The 20,697-nt window shown below is 34.8% G+C and overlaps 1 protein-coding gene across 1 annotated transcript in view; it reads left to right on the top strand.

Moving 5' to 3' along the window:
• Positions 1-20,697, top strand: part of LOC136030035 (acylphosphatase-2-like) — a 36,030-nt gene that overhangs the window by 2,596 nt on the left and 12,737 nt on the right. Inside the window, exons 2-3 of the mRNA XM_065708652.1 lie at positions 77-166; positions 18,979-19,105. Coding sequence (XP_065564724.1) covers positions 77-166; positions 18,979-19,105 — 217 coding nt within the window. The remainder of the gene's footprint in view (positions 1-76; positions 167-18,978; positions 19,106-20,697) is intronic.

The raw sequence follows: 20,697 nt of genomic DNA, 5'->3' as shown, positions 1-20,697 counted from the left end.
GCATAACTCAGTCATTTTATTCTTATCAAGTAACATTGACGTATCGTTTATTTACATAGATTTTTGACTATTTCAGTTGCGACATCACAAAATTCGCTGCCCTCACAGCAGGACAATGCCGTGTCATTCGTTTCAGTGGAATTTGAAGTTTTCGGCCATGTTCAAGGTAAGTTTCTTTTTTAACAATTCTGAGATTGAACGGTGTAATAGATAATTTACCCAACCCACATGAAGCTTAAATTGAGAAAGGTACCTTTACAGGCAACCACATAATTTGTTACAAACAGATGGAATAATTTTAAATAGCCAAATATAGAAGCCAGATTAAATGATATAAAGTTAAGAAATCAAGTAATTAGTTTTAGAAATCCGGGGAAATCCCTTTGTTCACCATCTATATGTGTATAGTGTTCATTGTACGCCTCACATACATTTGTTCACATAAATTATTCTGATAGACTCGTATTTGCATGCCCATAGAAAAGTTCTCCCAGAAATAAATGATTGAGCTAGGCAATTATGCAGAGGAGAGGGGTGGGTATTCCCGGACCCAATCACCTCGTTGTGCTATTTCCATGATATTTATAAAACTAATGAAAGACATATTTACCAATGAATTTGCTATTTATCAGTGATTCTGAAAAAAAATCTTGGATAGGCGAGGGGGGGGGTCTTTGCTTTCTGTTAAATTTCATCTGTTTTTGCTGCATGTTGGTGAGTCATGACAGTTCAACGGCTTCTTTGATGTATTAATTTAGAAAAAAAAGTTTTTCTGAGGGAAGTAAAGAGCGAAGTTGAAACTTAAAACGAACAAAAATTATTACTTCCCAGCCTACCTAACATATATCAATAAAACTAACGCAAACAAATCAGCTAGTGATATTTTTCTATATTTGTAGGATTGCAGAAAACTAGCGTCTTACTGAAAACACAAAAGTCAAGCATAAAAAACAAGAGTATTGATTTAGGAGTCAAAGGTAAATGCATAGTCTTACAACAATAAAATAATCTATAATGCTTTTCATAGTCTTACAGGAGCTGTTATATCAGTAACTTTCACTGTAGGCTACAATTAAAATCATCTTAAAAACTTGTGAATATAAATCATATGTTTAGATTCATTAAATAGCATACAAAATAATGGATTGATTTATCAGGTAACATCCTGGTTTCACCTAGTATTACTCGAAATTAAGAACATATCAACCGTAAAATAAACTCAGGAAATCCAGCTATTTTTCTCTAACAACGGAGGATTTCAAGTTTTGCTACAAGTTCTAAATTGAGTATGTAGCCGTAACACTAATATGACTCCTTTACTTCGAACTTGTCGAAAAAAAAAATCATGAAATGTCTTTTTCAGATCCAAAACGACAGTCAATCATTTAACTGAGCTCATTGTGCAGAAGCGATGTCAAATTAAACGAAAAAAAATAAAAATAAAGTAACAATCTAAAAATGCTTTGTTTTTATACTGCTAAAAATGTTCTTAAATGGTTTACATTTACCATACTAAAAACTATATTTTTTTTTTGTGTTTTCCGTAAAGCGCTAGTTTTTTGCAATCCTACAAACATAGAGATATATCACCAGTTTATTCATTTGCACTAGTTTTATTGATATTTTTTAGATAAGGTGGAAAGTAATAATTTTTGTTCGTTTTAAGTTTCAACTTCGAATCTTACTTCCCTCGAAAAAACTTTGCTTTTTAAAATTAATCTTTCCTTGTTTTTGGTTAAAAATTAATTTAGAAACAACGCTGCCATGATCTATTTTATTTATACGGAATAATTTCTGTTCGTTTTAAATTTCAACTTCGAATCTTACTTCCCTCGAAAAAACTTTGCTTTTTAAAATTAATCTTTCCTTGTTTTTGGTTACAAATTAATTTAGAAACAACGCTGCCATGATCTATTTTATTTATTCGGAATAATTTCTGTTTGTTTGAGATTTCAACTTCGAATCTTACTTCCCTCGAAAAAACTTTGCTTTTTAAAATTAATCTTTCCTTGTTTTTGGTTACAAATTAATTTAGAAACAACGCTGCCATGATCTATTTTATTTATTCGGAATAATTTCTGTTTGTTTGAAATTTCAACTTCGAATCTTACTTTCCTCGAAAAAACTTTGCTTTTTAAAATTAATCTTTCCTTGTTTTTGGTTAAAAATTAATTTAGAAACAACGCTGCCATGATCTATTTTATTTATACGGAATAATTTCTGTTCGTTTTAAATTTCAACTTCGAATCTTACTTCCCTCGAAAAAACTTTGCTTTTTGAAATTAATCTTTCCTTGTTTTTGGTTAAAAATTAATTAAGAAACAACGCTGCCATGATCTATTTTATTTATACGGAATAATTTCTATTCGTTTTAAATTTCAACTTCGAATCTTACTTCCCTCGAAAAAACTTTGCTTTTTTAAATTAATCTTTCCTTGTTTTTGGTTAACAATTAATTTAGAAACAACGCTGCCATGATCTATTTTATTTATACGGAATAATCTCTGTTCGTTTTAAATTTCAACTTCGAATCTTACTTCCCTCGAAAAAACTTTGCTTTTTAAAATTAATCTTTCCTTGTTTTTGGTTAACAATTAATTTAGAAACAACGCTGCCATGATCTATTTTATTTATACGGAATAATTTCTGTTTGTTTTAAATTTCAATGCTGCTCCTTAGTGTCAGTTGATAACTTATTCTTTTATATAATTTCTAATCACCTCCAATCTACGGGAGATAAGACACCTCAACCCTTATTAAGGAACTGAACGTAGAAGCCATATAAGAATTGAAGGAAAAAATAAGTTTAGAGTGGGAAGAAAAATCAAAACATAGTCCCGTTTCTTTTTGTAAACTTTTCTTTTAAAGAAAAAATAGATCTTTAATTCTTTGTTTTAGAAAATTAAATTTAGTAGCACTTTAGAAAGTAGCTCTAGAAGAGCAGCTTCGACAAAGAAGGTTAACTTACCGGACAGGTTTGCACATCGACATGCTTGTGGAAAGGAAAAATTTTGCTAGCTCAACAGAAATGTGCCTTTAGGCCTAGGAAGCTATTTAACCTGTCCCTATATAGAAAAGCCACTCTTTACTTAGGAATGAAACAAAATTTCAAAAGAGACGATTTCTTGTGTGGGTACAATAAATGGTATTATAACTACGTTTGTTTTCATTTCAAAAATTTTGGGAAGAATTATCCGAATTCTCCTACAGAACTGTTTTTATTTGTCTTTCTTGCTCTTTGGATACACAATCTTACTTATAGAGAGGATATTACGGTAAAATTGTCAAGTAAATAATTAGAATAAGCAACCATAATACTAAATAATCCTTCTTTTAATATACAACTTTAAGTAGTTCCAGATCCCCGTGCCTACACTTATCCAACCCCAAAATGGCAAGGGTTTGGGGTCAAGGGTGTAATTTGCTATGGGGCAGAGGGAACAACTGCCTCTCCCAGACCTCATCTTTTCCCAAGACCCCAATTCCCCCCCCGGCTGACATTTAGTTTCTCCAAACATTTTGTCAGAACTAAAATAAGCCTCCATAATTCAAGCATCCACTGAAACAGGTCAGTTTTCTTTAGCACATATTTACCTTTTTTACTGCTATATGGCTCGTCTTCCAGTTTTATCTGTCATTTTCACTTGGGTTGAGAAAATTGGCTCCAACTTTGAACCCCCCCCCCACAGGATTTTGGCGAAATTACGCCATTTGTTTTTGGTATGGATTTACTGATCTACTAAGAATGTTGTTAAAAACTGTGAACTGGATGACCTCTATTCCCTTTTGAATCAAAATGCTTGACAAAATACCTTTTCGGGAAAAGCTTTAAAAAATAGGTGCATGACATTTACAGAAACAGAGAAATTATCTAGAAATGATTAAATAGAAGGGACAAAACCGCGATTAAAAAAAACAAAACAAGCAGGAATCAAATGCAAGACAATCTAATGTTCAACGCTGTACTAACAGAACCACGCCTTCAATAATCTAATTTGATATATTGCTGTTTTTACCTTATTTGCTTTGCTTATTAATGGGGATTGGAGGAGGAACACACGTGAGGTGTTCTTGCAAACCTCTAGTTAAGGGTTTTGGACAATAATTATTACAATATTGATCCTGTTTTACACTACCAAGCTTTTCTACTTAAGAAGTGACACCAAAAGCGTTGTTTTTAGTGCTATATCACATTTACAGATGTTAGAATTGATAAATCTCACGTAGATACGAGTAATAGCTTTCAAAGGAGCCATTAAACATTACTCTAAAAAGTTCTGGAAGGCCACTAGCCCCGGTTTTTCCTCTTGAGACATGGAACTAAAATTGCCGTTTTTAGTGTCATTTGGAACTTGCTAATGGTGGAATTTATAGGAAGGGCATATATATGGGCATTGTTTTTTATATGAGCTATTAAAAATTTGTCCAAGATACCTGCGATACCAATACGCCCATACCGATACGCATGACATGGATACGTCCGATACCGATACAGCCCTTTCCCCAGGGAATATGGAGGGTCACCAGAACCCTCTATAGTCCCTTCGGTTGTGGTCACCAAAACCATAGATAGTGGACTTTTGAACTATTTTGAACAAAATGGCTGTCTTAAAATTTTGATTGGATAACTTTGGGGAGAGGGGTCTTAGGGAGGGGGTAGTTGCCCTCCAATCATTTGGTCACTCAATTAAGGCAATACAAATTTTAATGTCGCTCCTTACTTTCAGTTAAAAAAACTTATTTTTTTATTTAATTTCTGAACGTTTTTGAATCAATGCATGTTTTGATTTTGGCTCTCCGCAGATGAATAATTAAAACAAAATTTGCATATTTATTTTTTGGCTAAATGGCTTTCTCAGAGTTTTGATCGAATGATTTTGAGAAAAAAGTGGGGGAGGAGGCCTAGTTGCCCTCCGATTTCTTGGTTACTTAAAAAGGCAACTAGAACTTTTAATTTTTTACGAATGTTTTTATTAGTAAAAGATATACGTAACTTACAAATTAGCTTACTTAACGAACTTTTGTATTCTCATGTTTTTATTACGTATATGAGGGGGTTCACCCCCTCGTCAGTACCTCGCTCTTTACAATAAAGCTTAAATTTTGTCCCAATTCCTTAAGAATGACCCTTGAATCACAAAAGCCGTAGAATAAATAGTTGAAATTACTAAAAGTACTTTAGCGTAAAGAGCGGGGTATTAGGAGGAGGTGAGCCCATTATATGCGCAATAATTTCTGTTCGATCTAAGTTTTAATGCTTCTCCTTACTTTCAGTTGAAAAAACTTTTTCATATTTATTTTTTCATTTTTTTTTTTATATAATGCTAGAAAATTCTGTGCTCCCTTCATGAAAATTTTCTTCCCCCACGAAAAATTTCTCCAAGGAAAGTTCCCCCAACATATCTTCCTCTTCTCAACCCCTCCCCCCACAACATAAAAATCCCCCTGAAAACGTCTGTACCCTTCCAAATAACCATTACTATATGTAAGCAAAGGTCAAAGTTTGTAGCTTGTAGCTCCTCCAACGGTGACTGTGGGGGAGTAAATCGCTCCCAAAGACATAGTTATAAGGTTTGTCGACTACCATGAATAAAATGGCTGTCTCAGAATTTTGATCCGATGACTTTGGGAAAATAATTGGTGTGGGAGGGGACCTAGGTGCCCTCCAATTTTTTGGTCACTTAAAAAGGGCACTAGAACTCTTCATTCCCGTTGGAACGACCCCTCTCGAAAGATTCTAGGACCACTGGGTCGATACGATCACCCCTGGGAAAAAAAAACAAAAACTAAAAAAACAAACAAATAAACATGCATTCGTGATCTGTATTCTGGCAAAAATTGCGAAATTCCACATTTTTATAGATAGGAGCTTGAAACTTCTACAATACAGTTCTCTAATACGTTGAATCTGATGGTATGATTTTCGTTAAGATTGAATGACCTTTAGGGGGTGTTTCCCCCTATTTTCGAAAATGAAGCAAATTTTCTCAGGCTCGTAACTTTTGATGGGTAAAACTGATCTTGATGAAACTTATATATTTGAATTCAACATTAAAATTCGATTCTTTTGATGTAACTATTGGTATCAAAATTTCATTTTTTAGAGTTGTGTTTACTATTGAGCCGGATCGCTCTTTACTACAGTTCGTTACCACGAACTGCTTGATAAACTTTTACTTCAAAGACTAACTGAAACAATAGTTACCATTACTGATTCAGTTTCAGGAGGCAATTTCTTTCCCTAGGCGTTTTTTAAAGGCTTGTTTTTTAAACTTTTGGTTACTATGGACTCGGGTTCCCTCTTTACTAGGTAGCAGCTACTGCTATAACCATGATTTAAGATGGACCATTGAAAATGTATCGTTAAAAAAAGGCACTCACACTTGAAAGTGTGAACCTTGTGGAAATGTTTTCTGAAATGTTTCAACTTTGGAACAGCTGCAATATTGTTTGATTGAAGGGATAATTCTAATAATATTTTTAAAGGACTGCGCAGCGAAAATTCTATGTTTACGATATTAGGGTGGAAATCAAACTGCTGATCCAATCAAAGTATTAAAGCAGTGAAGATTTTTATTTTTCTCAGTCGGAAAGACAGAATCTTTCGGATACACTCACTCAGCACACTAGTACTGCCTAAGTGAATAGCCATACACCTTCAATAAGTCATTTTTCTGGCCACTTTGCCTGGAAAGGGTAGCAATAGAAGCTTATGATGAGTGTACAGTTTCATCTTTGAAATTGTTACAATTTTGTCTAGTTTGATTATAGAAATAATGGTATTTCTACTGGAAACCACAGCGATAATTTAGTTTCTAAAAGATTTTAGCAGAAAACAAACAGCTGATCCAGTCAGGATAATAAAGCAGTGAGCTGCCGAAGAAAACTCTTGATTTAGTCTTGAAAGTGATAACGCCTTTTCTGGATTTTATTAGCTTGAAACTTGGTAGGATTAAATTAATTCAGTGAACGCTGTTAATTGTGTGACCATTCTTTCAAAACATTCTTATACTTATTAAAGATGTTGCAGTCTACTGACCTAGCTATTTATAATTTGTAAACGTAGATTGGGGCATTCAATCCGGTTTCAATACAAGTGTGCCAAGCCATTTTAATGAAACCCTTATTGACAAGCAGAAGAGGGGCAGTTCCTGTCGCAGGTGCTGTTGAACCTGCCAGGAGAATCTTCCTCAAACTGTGGGTATCAGGTGGAACGGGGGCTGACGCTTCCCTTGTTTATTAGGGTACATCCCAGGATGCTGCCAGATAGATTAGTACAGAATGCTGTTCTGAATTTGGCCATAAGGGCGAAATCAAACGGAAGTGCGAACATCGATATCATCAAGACTGGTTGCTATTTTTTCACCGCAGATATGGTAAACGAAGCGAAACATTTATTTGGTCTGTGGTAAGGTATGCTACTCGGCAAACTGAGAGGCAGAAATTTGCTTATGTGTTTGCGGACATTTTGAAAGCTTTTGAGTATTGTGATAAGAATTCAGTGACCCCACCAAAGTTCGTTATATATGGATCAGATGAAGTCTCTACAATTCTTGGCGAGACAAGCGATACGCTAGCCCCAAAGGTAAATGATTTATGCCTATAATTCAAGAGCTTTGTATCTAGATCTAAAGCGTGGCTTATGCTGTCCCTTGACGAGAAGAAACACAGGTCTTGCTAATCCAGTAATTGTCAATCTTCAGCCATCTAATGCTGATGTCCTCAAAATGCCAAAATCTCTCGATAACCCTAATGCTTGTAAGCAGTTTTTGGACAGCATTTGTCCCGACTTAGTGGAAATAAGTGAGCTAAGAAAGTTGAAACAGGACTGGGGACTGTACGTCAAATCTGAATCATCTGCTGAGAAAATTGTTGAGAAAATGAAAGCTAGTATGCCTGAGATTGCTACCATGCTCAAAGAGAAGCTGTTTATTGTCGTCCTGAAACAGGTTCGATCTAACATTACCCGTACTGATATAGAATTTCTCGTCCCAAGTGTATCAAGGGCAATAGAAATCGGTAACTTTGAGCGTTCTAAAATGTTTATCCTGTATTTTGGGACCACCAAGAAGGATCTTGAAGATTTTCTTGCGTATCAGTTCGGGTTGGCTGTGAGAAACTGCCTGCGGAAGAGTCCAATTTTCTCCCAAAAAGGTGTTTTTCTTGCCATGGAGTAGTTCACACAGCGGCCAACTGCGTACTGACGGCTATTTTTGGTCGTTTGGTGCTTCTGACCATACTTCCACAAAGGATAATAGGTGCACAAAAGATATGTTCTGAGTTTTATTCAAAAAGAAAGGCCATACATGCTACAGTGTAAGGTGTCCGGCTAATATGGCGATAAACAATGCTAAACCCCTACAAAATGAGTATAAAACTCGCCCTCTCAAGTTGTGAAGAAAAAATTAACAAAGGATCCCCTATCTCTAGGATCCCCATGAGATTGTCTCATGGAATATAAACGGAAATTTGCCAAATCGGTATGTGTTTCTAAAGGACTTCTTATCTAAATGCAACATAATGTGTATTCAGGAGCACTTTGCAACTACTTTGAGCCTAAGCCTTTTGAAACTATCAACCAATCATAAAGTGTTCTCGGTCACTGCGCGCCGTTCTCAGTCTTATAGCCGGCCTTGTGGTGGTCTAGCAGCCTTTGTGAAGTCATGTTTTCCTTCGTCTATCTTTGATTCAGCAAGTGAATTCTTAGCAATTAGAATCCAGAATTTTGTTGTGCTAAGCATTTATCTGCCCTCGAATTATCATGACGAACGATATGAGAGACTTTTTGCCATTAATGTTGCGGCTTGCTAAAAATTGCAGGGTTTATATTGTATCGCGACTGGTGACTTCAAATTGTGATCTAGCCGACCCGCTTAATTCTTCTGGTGATTCTGATCACCCAAGTATTATTTTTGGTCTGTTTGATGATGATTATGCAGTTGCATCGAAGAATTAGAGTTTTTCTTACGTCCATAATTTGGGTAGTACATCTAACTTAGACCATATTTGTCTTACGACATCCGTAACTATCGCGGAAGTTGTTGTTAGTGATTCAAATTTTACGTCAGATCATTTTCCTTCGTTCTTTAGTGCTCAGATTAGTAGTTGTAACCCTTCTCCTAACCAGCTTTCTAGAAAATAATCTGCATTTTATGCTAATGGTTGGAACAGGACGTCTCCAGAACTTTTCCAGAATGCATGCGATGAAGTTCTCGCGAAAATTTGTATACTGTTTGATTTGTTTATGCGGAGTTCAGGAAAGAATATGCGTGATCCTCGAGTTAGGCTGAATATTTATTGTAGTGAGCTTACTCATGCCTTAGCTCTTGCAGAAAAATCAGTAGTACCTATTAGGTGAGGAAAAGTTGGAACTGAAGAGCCCGGTTGGTTAACCAATTATAATTTGCGAAATACTTCCTTTTCTGTTAAGTTTTGGCCTTCAATTAGGATCAAACCGGATAAACCGCGCAATTCGTTGCTTCGAAAACTGCATATTTATGCTAAACGCCAGTTGGCAAAGCAGCTTTCTCTGCACAATTTCAATTATTTCGTCTTGTTCGGAAGAAGTTCGGTTGTGGCCAAATAAGTTGTAGTCGAGTCTTGTAAAAAATATGCCAAGTCAAATTCTGTCTCGCATACCACTTTCCTTATGGGGTGAGAGTAAAGAAAAAAAAGAGTTAAAAACCCGAGTAAGAGTAAATAAAACCGAGTAAAGAGTAAATATTATTATGTAATAAAAATATACGAATTTGGAAGTTCGTTACGTAAATTAGTTCGTAAGTTACGTGTATTTTTACTATTACAAACGTTCGTAAAATTAAAAGTTTTAGTTGCCTTTTCAAGTAACCAAAAAATTGGAGGGTAACTAGGCCTGCTCTCCCGCTCCTTTTTTTCTCAAAATCGTCCGATCAAAACTATGATAAAGTTATTTAGCCAAAAAAATGAATTAATCTGCAAATTTCCTTTTGATTATTGATGCACAGAGAGCCAAAGTCAAAACATGCATTAATTCAAAAATGTTCAATAATTAAATTAAAAAAAAAGTTTGTTTTAACTGAAAGTAAGGAGCGGCATTAAAAAACGAACAGAAATTACTCCGTATATGCAAGGGGCAGTTCCCTCCTCAACGCCCCGCTCTTTACGCTAAAGTTTTTTACTGTTTTAAAAAGTAGAGTTGAGAGAAATAGTCAAACTTTAGCGTAAAGAGCGGGGCGTTGAGGAGGGAACTGCCCCTTTCATATACGGAGTAATTTCTGTTCGTTTTAAGTTTTAATGTCGCTCCTTCCTTTCAGTTAAACAAACTTTATTTTTTAATTACTTATATTTAATTACAACAAGAAGTATGCCTATATTGGACTCCACTTTAATGCTGAAAAGTCTGAAGTACTGATTTTTAACTTGAATTCTGATGCTGGTCGGAGCGTCACACTTGGTGAGTCTATTTTTGAGCTTGGAGATGATATTGTATATCTGGGGCTTCCTATTGGACGGTCAATACTAGAGACGCGGAGGTTACTGCTTTCTCATTTTCAGAAGCGGTTTTCTTTTACGTACAGCTGTATGGTGGCAAATAAGCGGAAGTTTGATCATCGTTTGTTGACCCAGATGTACAATGCTACGGTTTTGTCGCGCTATATATACCTTAGCCCATTTTGGCGCACTTTCACGGCTACAGCACAAAATCATGCTGATACAAAAAAATGTAGACAATATAGAGAGTGATCCTTCTCTATTGTGGAGAAGTCTTCAAAGTTCTGAGCGGACCTCTACTTGTAATATTTCTAAAATTAAGTTGATTGATTATTATAAAAGTGAATTTTCGTCACCTGATCCGTCAACTGAAAGTAAATTTGAAAAGAGCTTGACAGTATCTTGACTAAATTTCAGCGGTTTACCTTCTCAATTACTCCTTCTGATGTAAAGTGTGCTTTAAGAAAGATAAAGAAAAAAAAACTTCCGCTACTGTTTAAAACTTCAATTCTTTATGGTTGATTGTGTATGGCTATGCTGTTTGACCTATGTGATTGTATGGATGAGTAGGGTTAAGGCCTCATTCAAGTACTGATCTATATTAATCACTAAAGTAGGAAAACTGTCTTCCTTTCTCCTTCTGTCTTTTTTTTATGTGTTTGTGCTGTTGCACTGGTGATTCCTCTTCTCGTTATATACAGAATCTATAGTCAACACTTATGAAATAATTAAAATAATTCTAATCATCCACTTAAGATCAGTATACAATAACTGACTAGTCAAAATATAACTAACGATCTATAGCAGCTGATAGCGTTGATCTGGTCTCTGCTAAACATTTTGAAACCGATAGTGATTTGCTTGTGCAACACATCTCGCTGTTGTTTCAAATGTCAAGTTCTTCAGGTATGGTGCCACAACAGTTTTGCAGTGACCGGATCACCCCTATTCCCATAAAGGGAAAAAAGGATCTTGAAGACTGTCGATCGTACCGCCCTATAACCGTTTCGTGTACCTCGTTCAAAATTTTTGAATCTATTATTCTCAGTGGAATTTCTTGTAAGTGTTATGCTCCTCCACATCAGTTTAGTTTCCAGAAAGAATTAAGTCGGGAGTATGCTCCTTATGCCCTTTTTAATGTTCTAGCTGATGTGGAAGGATCTGGTGATTTCCTTGTTCTTTGCGCACTTAACATTGCTAGATCATTCGATTCGTGTATATTTAGCCTGATTTTGTCAGAAGCTATAAAAAAGGGGTTAATCTTTCTGTTTTTAAATATAAAAAAACAAATTTTTAACTGCAAGTAAGGAGCGACATTAAAACTTAAAACGAACTTAAAGCGAGGCGTTGAGGAGGGGACAACCCCTTTCATATACGGAATAATTTCTGTTCGTTTTAAGTTTTTATGTCGCTCCTTGCTCGCAGTTAAAAACTTGTTTTTTATTTAATTTCTGAACGTTTTTTAATTAATACATATTTTGATTTTGGCTCACAGCACATCAATAATTAAAACGAAATTAGCATTTTTTTGGTCCCAGTAACCATTACTATATGTAAACAATGGTCAAAGTTTGACTGTGGACTGTGGGGGATTAAGTCGTCCCGAAAGACATAATTATTGGGTTTTTCGACTATTTTGAACAAAATGGCTATCTAAATATTTTGATCCAGTGACTTTGGGAAATTTATGAGCGTGGGATGGAGTCTAGGTGCCCTCCAATTTTTTGGTCACTTAAAAAGGACATAAGAACTTTTAGTTTCCGTTAGAATGAGCCGCCTCGCGATTTTCTAGGACCACTGGTTGATACGATCACTCCTGGGAAAAAAAAATAAATAAATAAACACGCACCCATGATCTATCTTCTGGGAAAAATTACAAAATTCCACATTTTTGTAGATAGGAGCTTGAAACTTCTACAATAGGGTTCTCTGATACGCTGAATCTGATGGTGTGATTTTCGTTAAGATTCTGTGACTTTTAAAGGTCGTTTCCCCCTATTTTCTAAAATAAGGCAAATTTTCTCAGGCTCGTAACTTTTGATGGGTAAATCTAAAATTGATATATTTTTTTATATATTTATTTAATATATTTTTATATATAAAATTTATATATTTATAATTGGCGTAAAAATGCGATTCTTTTGATGTAAGTATTGGTGACAAAATTCCATTTTTTAGAGTTTCGGTTACTATTGTGCCGGGTCGCTCCTTACTACAGTTCGTTACTACGAACTGTTTGATTTATATATATATATATATATATATATATATATATATATATATATATATATATATATATATATATATATATATATATATATATATATATATATATATATATATATATTCATCTTCAGAGCTAAAATAAAAGGGGACTCGGATCGTTTCAATATATTTAAGGGTGTCAGACAAGGTGATTTAACTTCCCCTGCTCTTTTTAATAACTCAGTTTCTGCTGCTTTTTGGTGGAATTGATATTTCTTTATTTACCTACGCAGACAATATTTTGAATCTAAGTCGCACCTTTTTGGGAAGTAAGAGAACTTCTTCTAAACTCCAGCATCAATATCAGCAAATCGGTCTGAATTTTAATGTCGATAAAATTATAGCAATCGCTCTCAATCATAAGGGTAACTCTGACACACGACTTGAACTTTTTGAAACATGTATTCCGCTTTCTGATAGTGTTGTTTATCTTGATATGCCCATTGGAAGATGTATTAAAGAAACAATTAAGCTTGTAATTCAAAACCTCACTAAAAAGATTCGAATCGCATATGCTTCGCTTGCATCTAATATCACAAATCTTAGTCGATTTCATCTTTCCAAACCTTACAACAGTCTAAATGTGCCCCATCTTCTTGCTATGTCCCCCATTTGGAAATTTTTTTCTGCTTCAATTAAAAAAAAATTAACCAAATCTATTTTAAATTCGCCAAGTATCTGGTGCATCTGCCTCCTTGGACCAGTAATTCTTCTCTGGTACAAAAATTTTAATTGATTCTGCCTACAAACATTATTGATAAAAGAGTGGAAGATTTAAAGTCCTCTGCTAGAAATCTCAACCAACAGTGGTCTTCCCTCTTCGTATAGTATGTAGTTATGTTTATGTTTGTTGATTGTAATCTCTCTTTTCGTTGTTATTTATTTTTCTCTTTCTTTTTTTTTGTCTTACTCCGTCACTAGGACTACAAACCCTCTTTTGTTTTGTCGACGGGTTAGAAATAAGTTGATTGATTGATTGATACCTACAGTATATCATTGTTTTTTTGTATTTTTTTTCCTGGGCTCTTGGGCATGACTAAACAAAGAAAAGAAGTTTTAAATGACAGTAAGGAGCAACATTGAAACTAAAAACGAACAGAAATTATTCATATATGAAGAGGTGTCCCCTTTCTCAATATTTTGCTCGTGAAGCTAAAGTTAAAATTCCCTGGTAAAATTCCTCCCCTTGAAAAATCCCTCCTCCCTCCGTAAAATTTCTTGCAAATGATTCAGCCTGAAAAATGCTCCTTAGCATACTTTCATTTGAAAATGATTATAAGTTCTAATTGTTTTTCCGATCACTCCGTAAATTCTCCTTCCGTGGCAATTTTTCCCTGGAAATCCAAACACGCTGAAAATTTTCTCCGGACCCCCTGGAACATCCTCATATTAAAAATTGAAATAAACAAAGAGAAAATAAGAAAATAAAATAATTTCATATAAGAACTCTATCAAATCCCCCCTGTGTCAAATTTCACCTGGAAACTTCAAACCCCGGAAACTTTCCTCCCCACGGAAAATTATCCCCATGGAAACCCAACCCAAGCACAAAATCTCCCTCGAAAAATGTCTGTATGCTTCCCAATAACAAATACATACGTAAACAATGGACACATTTTATGACTTAAAGGTCTATCCCAAGGGGCTGTGGGAAAAGGGGGTAAAGTTATCTCCAGAGTTATAGTCCTGGGGCCTTTCAACAATGCTGAACAAAATGACTATCTTAAAATTTTGATCGGACCAATTTGGGAGGGAAGATAGTTTTGGTCACTGAAAAAAGGCACTAGAACTTTTTACTTCTGTTCAAATCAGCACTATCTCGATGTTCCAGGACCATTGGTTCGATACGATCACTCCTGGGAAAAAAGCAAATAAACACGCTTCCGTCATCATTCTTCTGTCAAAAAAGTACAAAATTCCACATTTTTGCAGATTGGACCTTGAAATGCGTGATTTTCATTAAGATTCTTTGAACTTTAAGGGTCATTTCCCCCCTGTTTCGAAAATTAGGTAATTTTTTTTCTCTGGCTCGTAGTCTTTTATGGATAACATTATGATTAATGAATCTTATATATTTGGAATTAGCATAATAAGCCGATTCTTTTGATATATCTATTGATAAAAAATTAAATTTTTTAGGGTTTCGGTTACTATTGAGCCGTGTCACTTTTTACGTACAGTTTGTTACCACGAAATATTTGAAAGAGGCGGTAATAAGAGCCTAGGATGGGGCTCATGGAATTGGAAGTTAAGGCTTCAAGTGCCATTTTCAAAAGTTGAGTGTAACTAAAGCGAAACCATCTAATTCCGTGCTCTATTTTGCTGTCAAGCCCACCCTTAATCCCCTTAAACACCAGATCAAGATCTTGCAACGTCCATTTTGTTCAAAATAGTCAAAAGGTGAAAGAAATTTGCCTCTGGAGATGACACGATCTTCACAGCCCATGGGACAAGTACCGTAGAAATACAAACTGCCTCTTGTTTGCGCGTAGGTTTTATAAAAGAAAAAGGGGGCTTGTTTGGTTTGAGCAGTGGGGTTGGCTCGAAACTTCCAGGGGCCGTTCTCAGGGTTGAAAAAAATTTGCGGAAAGGGTTAGGGTGGCTGAAAACCCCCAAAAACTGTTCAATTCCAGATCAGTTTGAAATTTAATGCGGAAAACGAAGAGGAGAATTACTTGAAAAAAAGGTTTTGGGGTGTTCCTAAAAAAACAACCGAGCCCCAGAAGATTGCAAAAACATCTTTGCTGATTGGCTCAAAACTTATATCCTTAGGTGCTTGTGCTAAGGGAACCGAAATACAAAAGCAGAAATAGATATATAAAACTGTGCAATATCGCAGGGGCAGCTAGGGGTATTACTTTGGTGCATTCAGGGTATGTTATTGGGGATATGTAACCAAATCAAAAGACAAGAAGTGCTTCCAAGGTTGTCAAAGGCGCATCTTCAATATCTGAGGAGCGGCAAGGTTTACTAGGTTGGAAATTTCATGGCTTTTCGAAGGAGATGTTGCACTAAATCAAAAAAGAAACTAACTACATCCAGGTTGTCAGAAGGAAGTATCTCTAATATCTTGGGATTGCCTAAGGGTATTAAGTTGAAACTTTCGGTATAGGTTGAGGGGAATACTGAGCTGAATTAAATGACACCATGTGCATCCAAGATGTTCGATAGGACATATCTACAATATCTAAGGAACGGCTAAGAATAGTAAGTCAAGATTTTCGTGGCGTATTGAAACGGATGTTGAACTAAATCAAAAGATACTATGTGCTCTCAAGGTTGTCCAAAGGGCTTATATCAAGAACGCCTAAAAGGGTTAAGTTGAAAATTTTAGGACATAATGAGGGGATGGTCGATAATATTCGTCTATACTCAGGGTTGTAATATGATGGCAATCATAAAGGATTCAACCCAACGTGAGCCAAGATATTATGCATATTTTTAAGCCGTTTATTCTATCAATATTCCAAGTACCCAACCATCAGAAGTTCTATAGTGCAACAATTATCATGCCAAAATCTTGATTTTTAAGGGAAAAAAATCGCAAATACGCCTTTTATTAACTAATAAAACTGTAGTAATTAAAAACAAAGCGAAATTAATTAATAAACCTTATCCACAAAAGAAGTTTTTCAAAGAAAACTGAAAAGACACATTTAGCTTTAGACGAGTGGATATAAAGTGAAATAGTAATAAAACGAATATAAACCAAATTTAATAAATGAATGAAACCCAAAACAACCAGAAATTACAGCAAATAATCCAGTTAAACCTAAAATGAGCACTAACTACCACAAAGAGGAATAGTGCGATGCCTTGTAAAGACCAGAAAATCGTTTACAAAAACACATTTGAAATTTAAATTTAACTTTCAAACTATTTCTGTGACTGAAATACAGTGTAAACGAACGAAAAGAACTTGCTTACATTTAGGAGATGATTTGAGTAGATTTCAATTTAATGAATAATCTTATTGAGTGCCACTGGGATCAGTGGAAAATTGCTGCAGGAAAATTAATTGCCAAGCTGCTACCAGGATGTTAGCTTCTGTTAAATGTCACTTGAATTGTACTATTTCTGTTTCTTTTCTGTTACTGATCTTGGAAAACTGTTGCTTACATCGGGAAAACAAAGTAAACAGATAAATAATGTTGAGAATCTTTTAATGTTGAGGATCGGTCAAATTTGATTTAGTCGCATCCTTGTATTAATTTATCTAGGGTAGTGTATCCAAAAGCAGCCATCAGTGGGTTATAAGTTTTCTTATGCTGTCTTTTAAGCTTTTTGTTCATCTTTATAGACAAGAATGGCTATTAAAAATATATCCTAATTGTTGAACAAGGAAGGCTGCATGTACACTTTCTTGGAAAGCATTTTTAAAATTCATTTTACCAACTGTCATTTGAAAGAAATTATTTTCTCATAAACAAGCATTTTGTGATTTTTAAACATTGAGAGAGCAGGAGAAAAAGAGGGTTAAGCTACACTAGTATCTCTCAGGTAGCATTCCTACAATAAACTTGGATTTTATTTTTATTTGATTTAGCATTGACAACCTATAAACGTGATTTGCTTCACTCACACGGTATGAAAAATTGACGAAACAGAGATATTTACTCATTTCTAAATTTAAAGAACAAAGTGGATTGTTATTTCTTTTTCACATCCAATAAAAGCAAATAAAGCACCCAAACAACATTAAAAATCAAACGAGCAGAAATTAAAGCGAGCACACCCAAATAAAGCAAGCGAGATTCTAGGGACTTCTCTGCTAGCACTACAAAACGAAGTTACTAAAATACTGTCACAAAATTTCTAAACATAAATTGCTTGGAAGTCATAAGTCTATGCAGCTGAAAATACTGGTATAACATCCCAAACACCAAAGGGCTTTGTTACACAAAACAAAATGTTTTTTGGCTAAGTGACGAAAATTTGTGTTGTCTTACTTGATTTAGAAACAACCGAAGGGGTCTGGACAAACTTTGAAGCCAAACAATTAAACAAATTCCCATTGTGTTACTAAAGGTTAAACTGAAAAAAAAAGTCATGCTAGAAACTGTCTTTCCAGTAAAGCTACTCCCAGAAACATCAACAACAAGCAAAACAAAAGGGAATTCTTTTCGCAAGACAGACATAAATGGATAAATATTTCGACCCTATGTCCAAGGTCCTTTTTTACAAAAAAAACAAATATATAAAGAAATTAAAAAACTAAGAAATTAAGAAAAACTAAAAAAAAATTAAAAAATTAACAAACTAAAAAAAATAAAAAAATTAAACAGTCCCAGCATCCTTACTTCAGCGAAGTTTAACCAGGACACTGAAGCTGCTCCTTGTTTCTTCAAACTCTGTATTCGCTACTGACAACCTCTTTTTTGTCTCTAACGGATATAGTCTTCCAACCTTGAAAGCACTGTATCACTGATGTGGTTTATAAAATATGAATTTTAGCACTTCGAGTGCTCTTCCTTGGAAAGACTCTAAATCAGTTAGAGAGCATATAATTAGAGACCAGTAATTAGAGAGAAACAATTTGTAGTGAAAAGGGGGAACCCCCCTGTATATTTTGAAAAACACCTTTATTTGGTTTTCATTTCAAAAATTCATAAGAGAAACATGAAAATTCCCCCAACTATCCCTAGATATTCAGAAACACTTTTTTAATATTATCTTTGAAAAATTGAAAAACAATCCTTGCTCATCTCTCTACATTTTCATGAAATTGGGCCACTGCTAATTGGGAGGAACATGGTACTAAAGCCCCTTTAGTCGACGAGAATGTAATTCCTCTACCTCAAGGATTATTAGTTACTAAATATTTAGGTTTCTATAGCGTCCACATGCATACTAAGCTTCTATACCACAGTATATGAGGATAATCGTTGCTGTTACAACACCAAATAAGTTTGAAATTTGTGTTCAAGCCCAGAGCCGTTTAGGGGAAAGCTGATTAAACTTTTTATCCGGCTCCCAAGGTCCAAAGATACATATCCCTTCTGCTCTCTCACTGCACTATTGGAAGCCACTTGATCATACAATTGCATGACCTAAGCTATAATAATCTAGCGCAACCGTCTACAGGTCTACATAGAAGTCATTTAAGGAAGGTTTAGAAAGTCAGAACAACTCCAAATGAAGTCTTAAAATGACGAAAAATCAGTGATACTTCCCCACCCTCACTTAAATCATAAATATTAAAAGAGCCTCTCTAAAAGTCTTTTACTGGCGGTATTTTTTTAGGTTGTTATTTTCCGAAATACTGCAAGGAAATAGCCGACAGTTTTGGCATTGGAGGCTGGATCAAAAACACAAAGAAAGGAACAATAGTTGGCAAGATTCAAGGAGAAAAGGCAAAAGTTGATGAGCTGTAAGTTTTAATTTACAAATTTAATACAAAAAGGAAGTCTATTCACAGACAAAAAAAATATTAAACACCTCACATGTCAGACTTCATGCCATAAAAATATTCAAATTACTTATTCAAGTCCTTTTAAAAAAGGCTATGTATGCCCGTAGAAGATTAATAGGAAACATATAAACCTACCAAATTATTCTAGAAATGTGTTTACGTGGGCTCTAATTGATTTAGCTTTCTAGTTGTTGGAAGCTATTGGAAGATAAGAAAGTCTTTCAAATTGCAGTTTCAGTATAGAATTTCAAAGCATTCGTTGCAATAATTAGTAAGTGAAAAATGGCCAAGGCCATATCCAGAGGTGAGTTTGCACGACTCGTAAAAACGAAGAAAATACGTACATAAGAAATTCTTGATGCATTTTTAAAACAAATTACCTTCCCCCCCCCAAAAAAAAAAATCCTGGATACGGCCCTGAGAGTGACCCTTTTGAATGTTAATCAAGGCTTTGAAAACCATCGTGTGTAGTTTTATGTTTCAAAAAAAAAAAAACTTATTAGTTAGATAAATCAAATAATTTTAGAAAAATTAAAAAACTCTCCGGAGAACAGAAAATCACATATTAAAATTCAATGTTTTTGAAAATTCCTATTATTTTGGTTGCAGCCCTCAAACTAGGAAATTACTAAATTTCGAATTTCAAGCACTCCACGTCAATAAACAGCACAATAGAGTGACCGTTGTCACTACTACTTAGGCAACTAAGTCCGTTAGAGCAGTCCACTTAGGTTAATCTACTTAAAAACTAACCCAAACTATAAAAAAGGGAGGTTTCAGAAAGTTATGTACCTCAAATGAATGCAAATTTATCCCGATTCAAAAAATATAAAGTTAAAAGTCATTTCTATTTGAAAGCATACTTGATACGTTCCTTAATTGACGTTTATTATTTGATATCTGAAAGCAAAAAAAAACATAACAAAACAGTTCGTCGCAACAAGCTGTAAGTAAGGAGCGACTTGGCTCAATAGCGACGAAACTATTAAAAACAGAATTTTGATACCAATAGTTATATAAAAAGAATTGGCTTATTATGCTTATTTCAAAAATATCAGTTCAATTATGTTCAATCTTACCCATTAACGGGCACAAGCCTGAGAAAATTTGCAAGATTTTCGATAAAAGGGGGAATCACTCCTAAAAGTCATAGAATCTTAATGAAAATCACACGCTAATATCTGCAAAAAAATTGAATTTTGTGTTTTTTGCCAAAAGAAAGATCACGGATACGTGTTTATTTCTTTTTTTTCCAGGGGCGATCGTATCGACCCAATAGTCCTAAGAATTCGTTAGAGGGATCATTTGAATGAAAATAAAAAGTTCTAGTGCCCTTTTTAAATGACTGAAAAGATTGAGGGTAGCTATGCCCCCTCCCCTGCCTTTTTTTCCCCAAAATCGTCAAATCAAAATTTTGAGATAGCAATTTTTTCATCATAGTTTAAAGCCCAATAACTATGCCTTTGGATACAACATGAACCCTCCCCCCCCCACAACCCCAGGGAAAGGTCTTTAAGTTATAAAATTTTCTCATTGTTTATGCATAGTAT

The sequence above is a fragment of the Artemia franciscana genome, chromosome 8 (assembly GCF_032884065.1).
Source record: "Artemia franciscana chromosome 8, ASM3288406v1, whole genome shotgun sequence".
Taxonomy (NCBI): domain Eukaryota; kingdom Metazoa; phylum Arthropoda; class Branchiopoda; order Anostraca; family Artemiidae; genus Artemia; species Artemia franciscana.
This window is presented reverse-complemented; position numbering and strand designations above follow the sequence as displayed.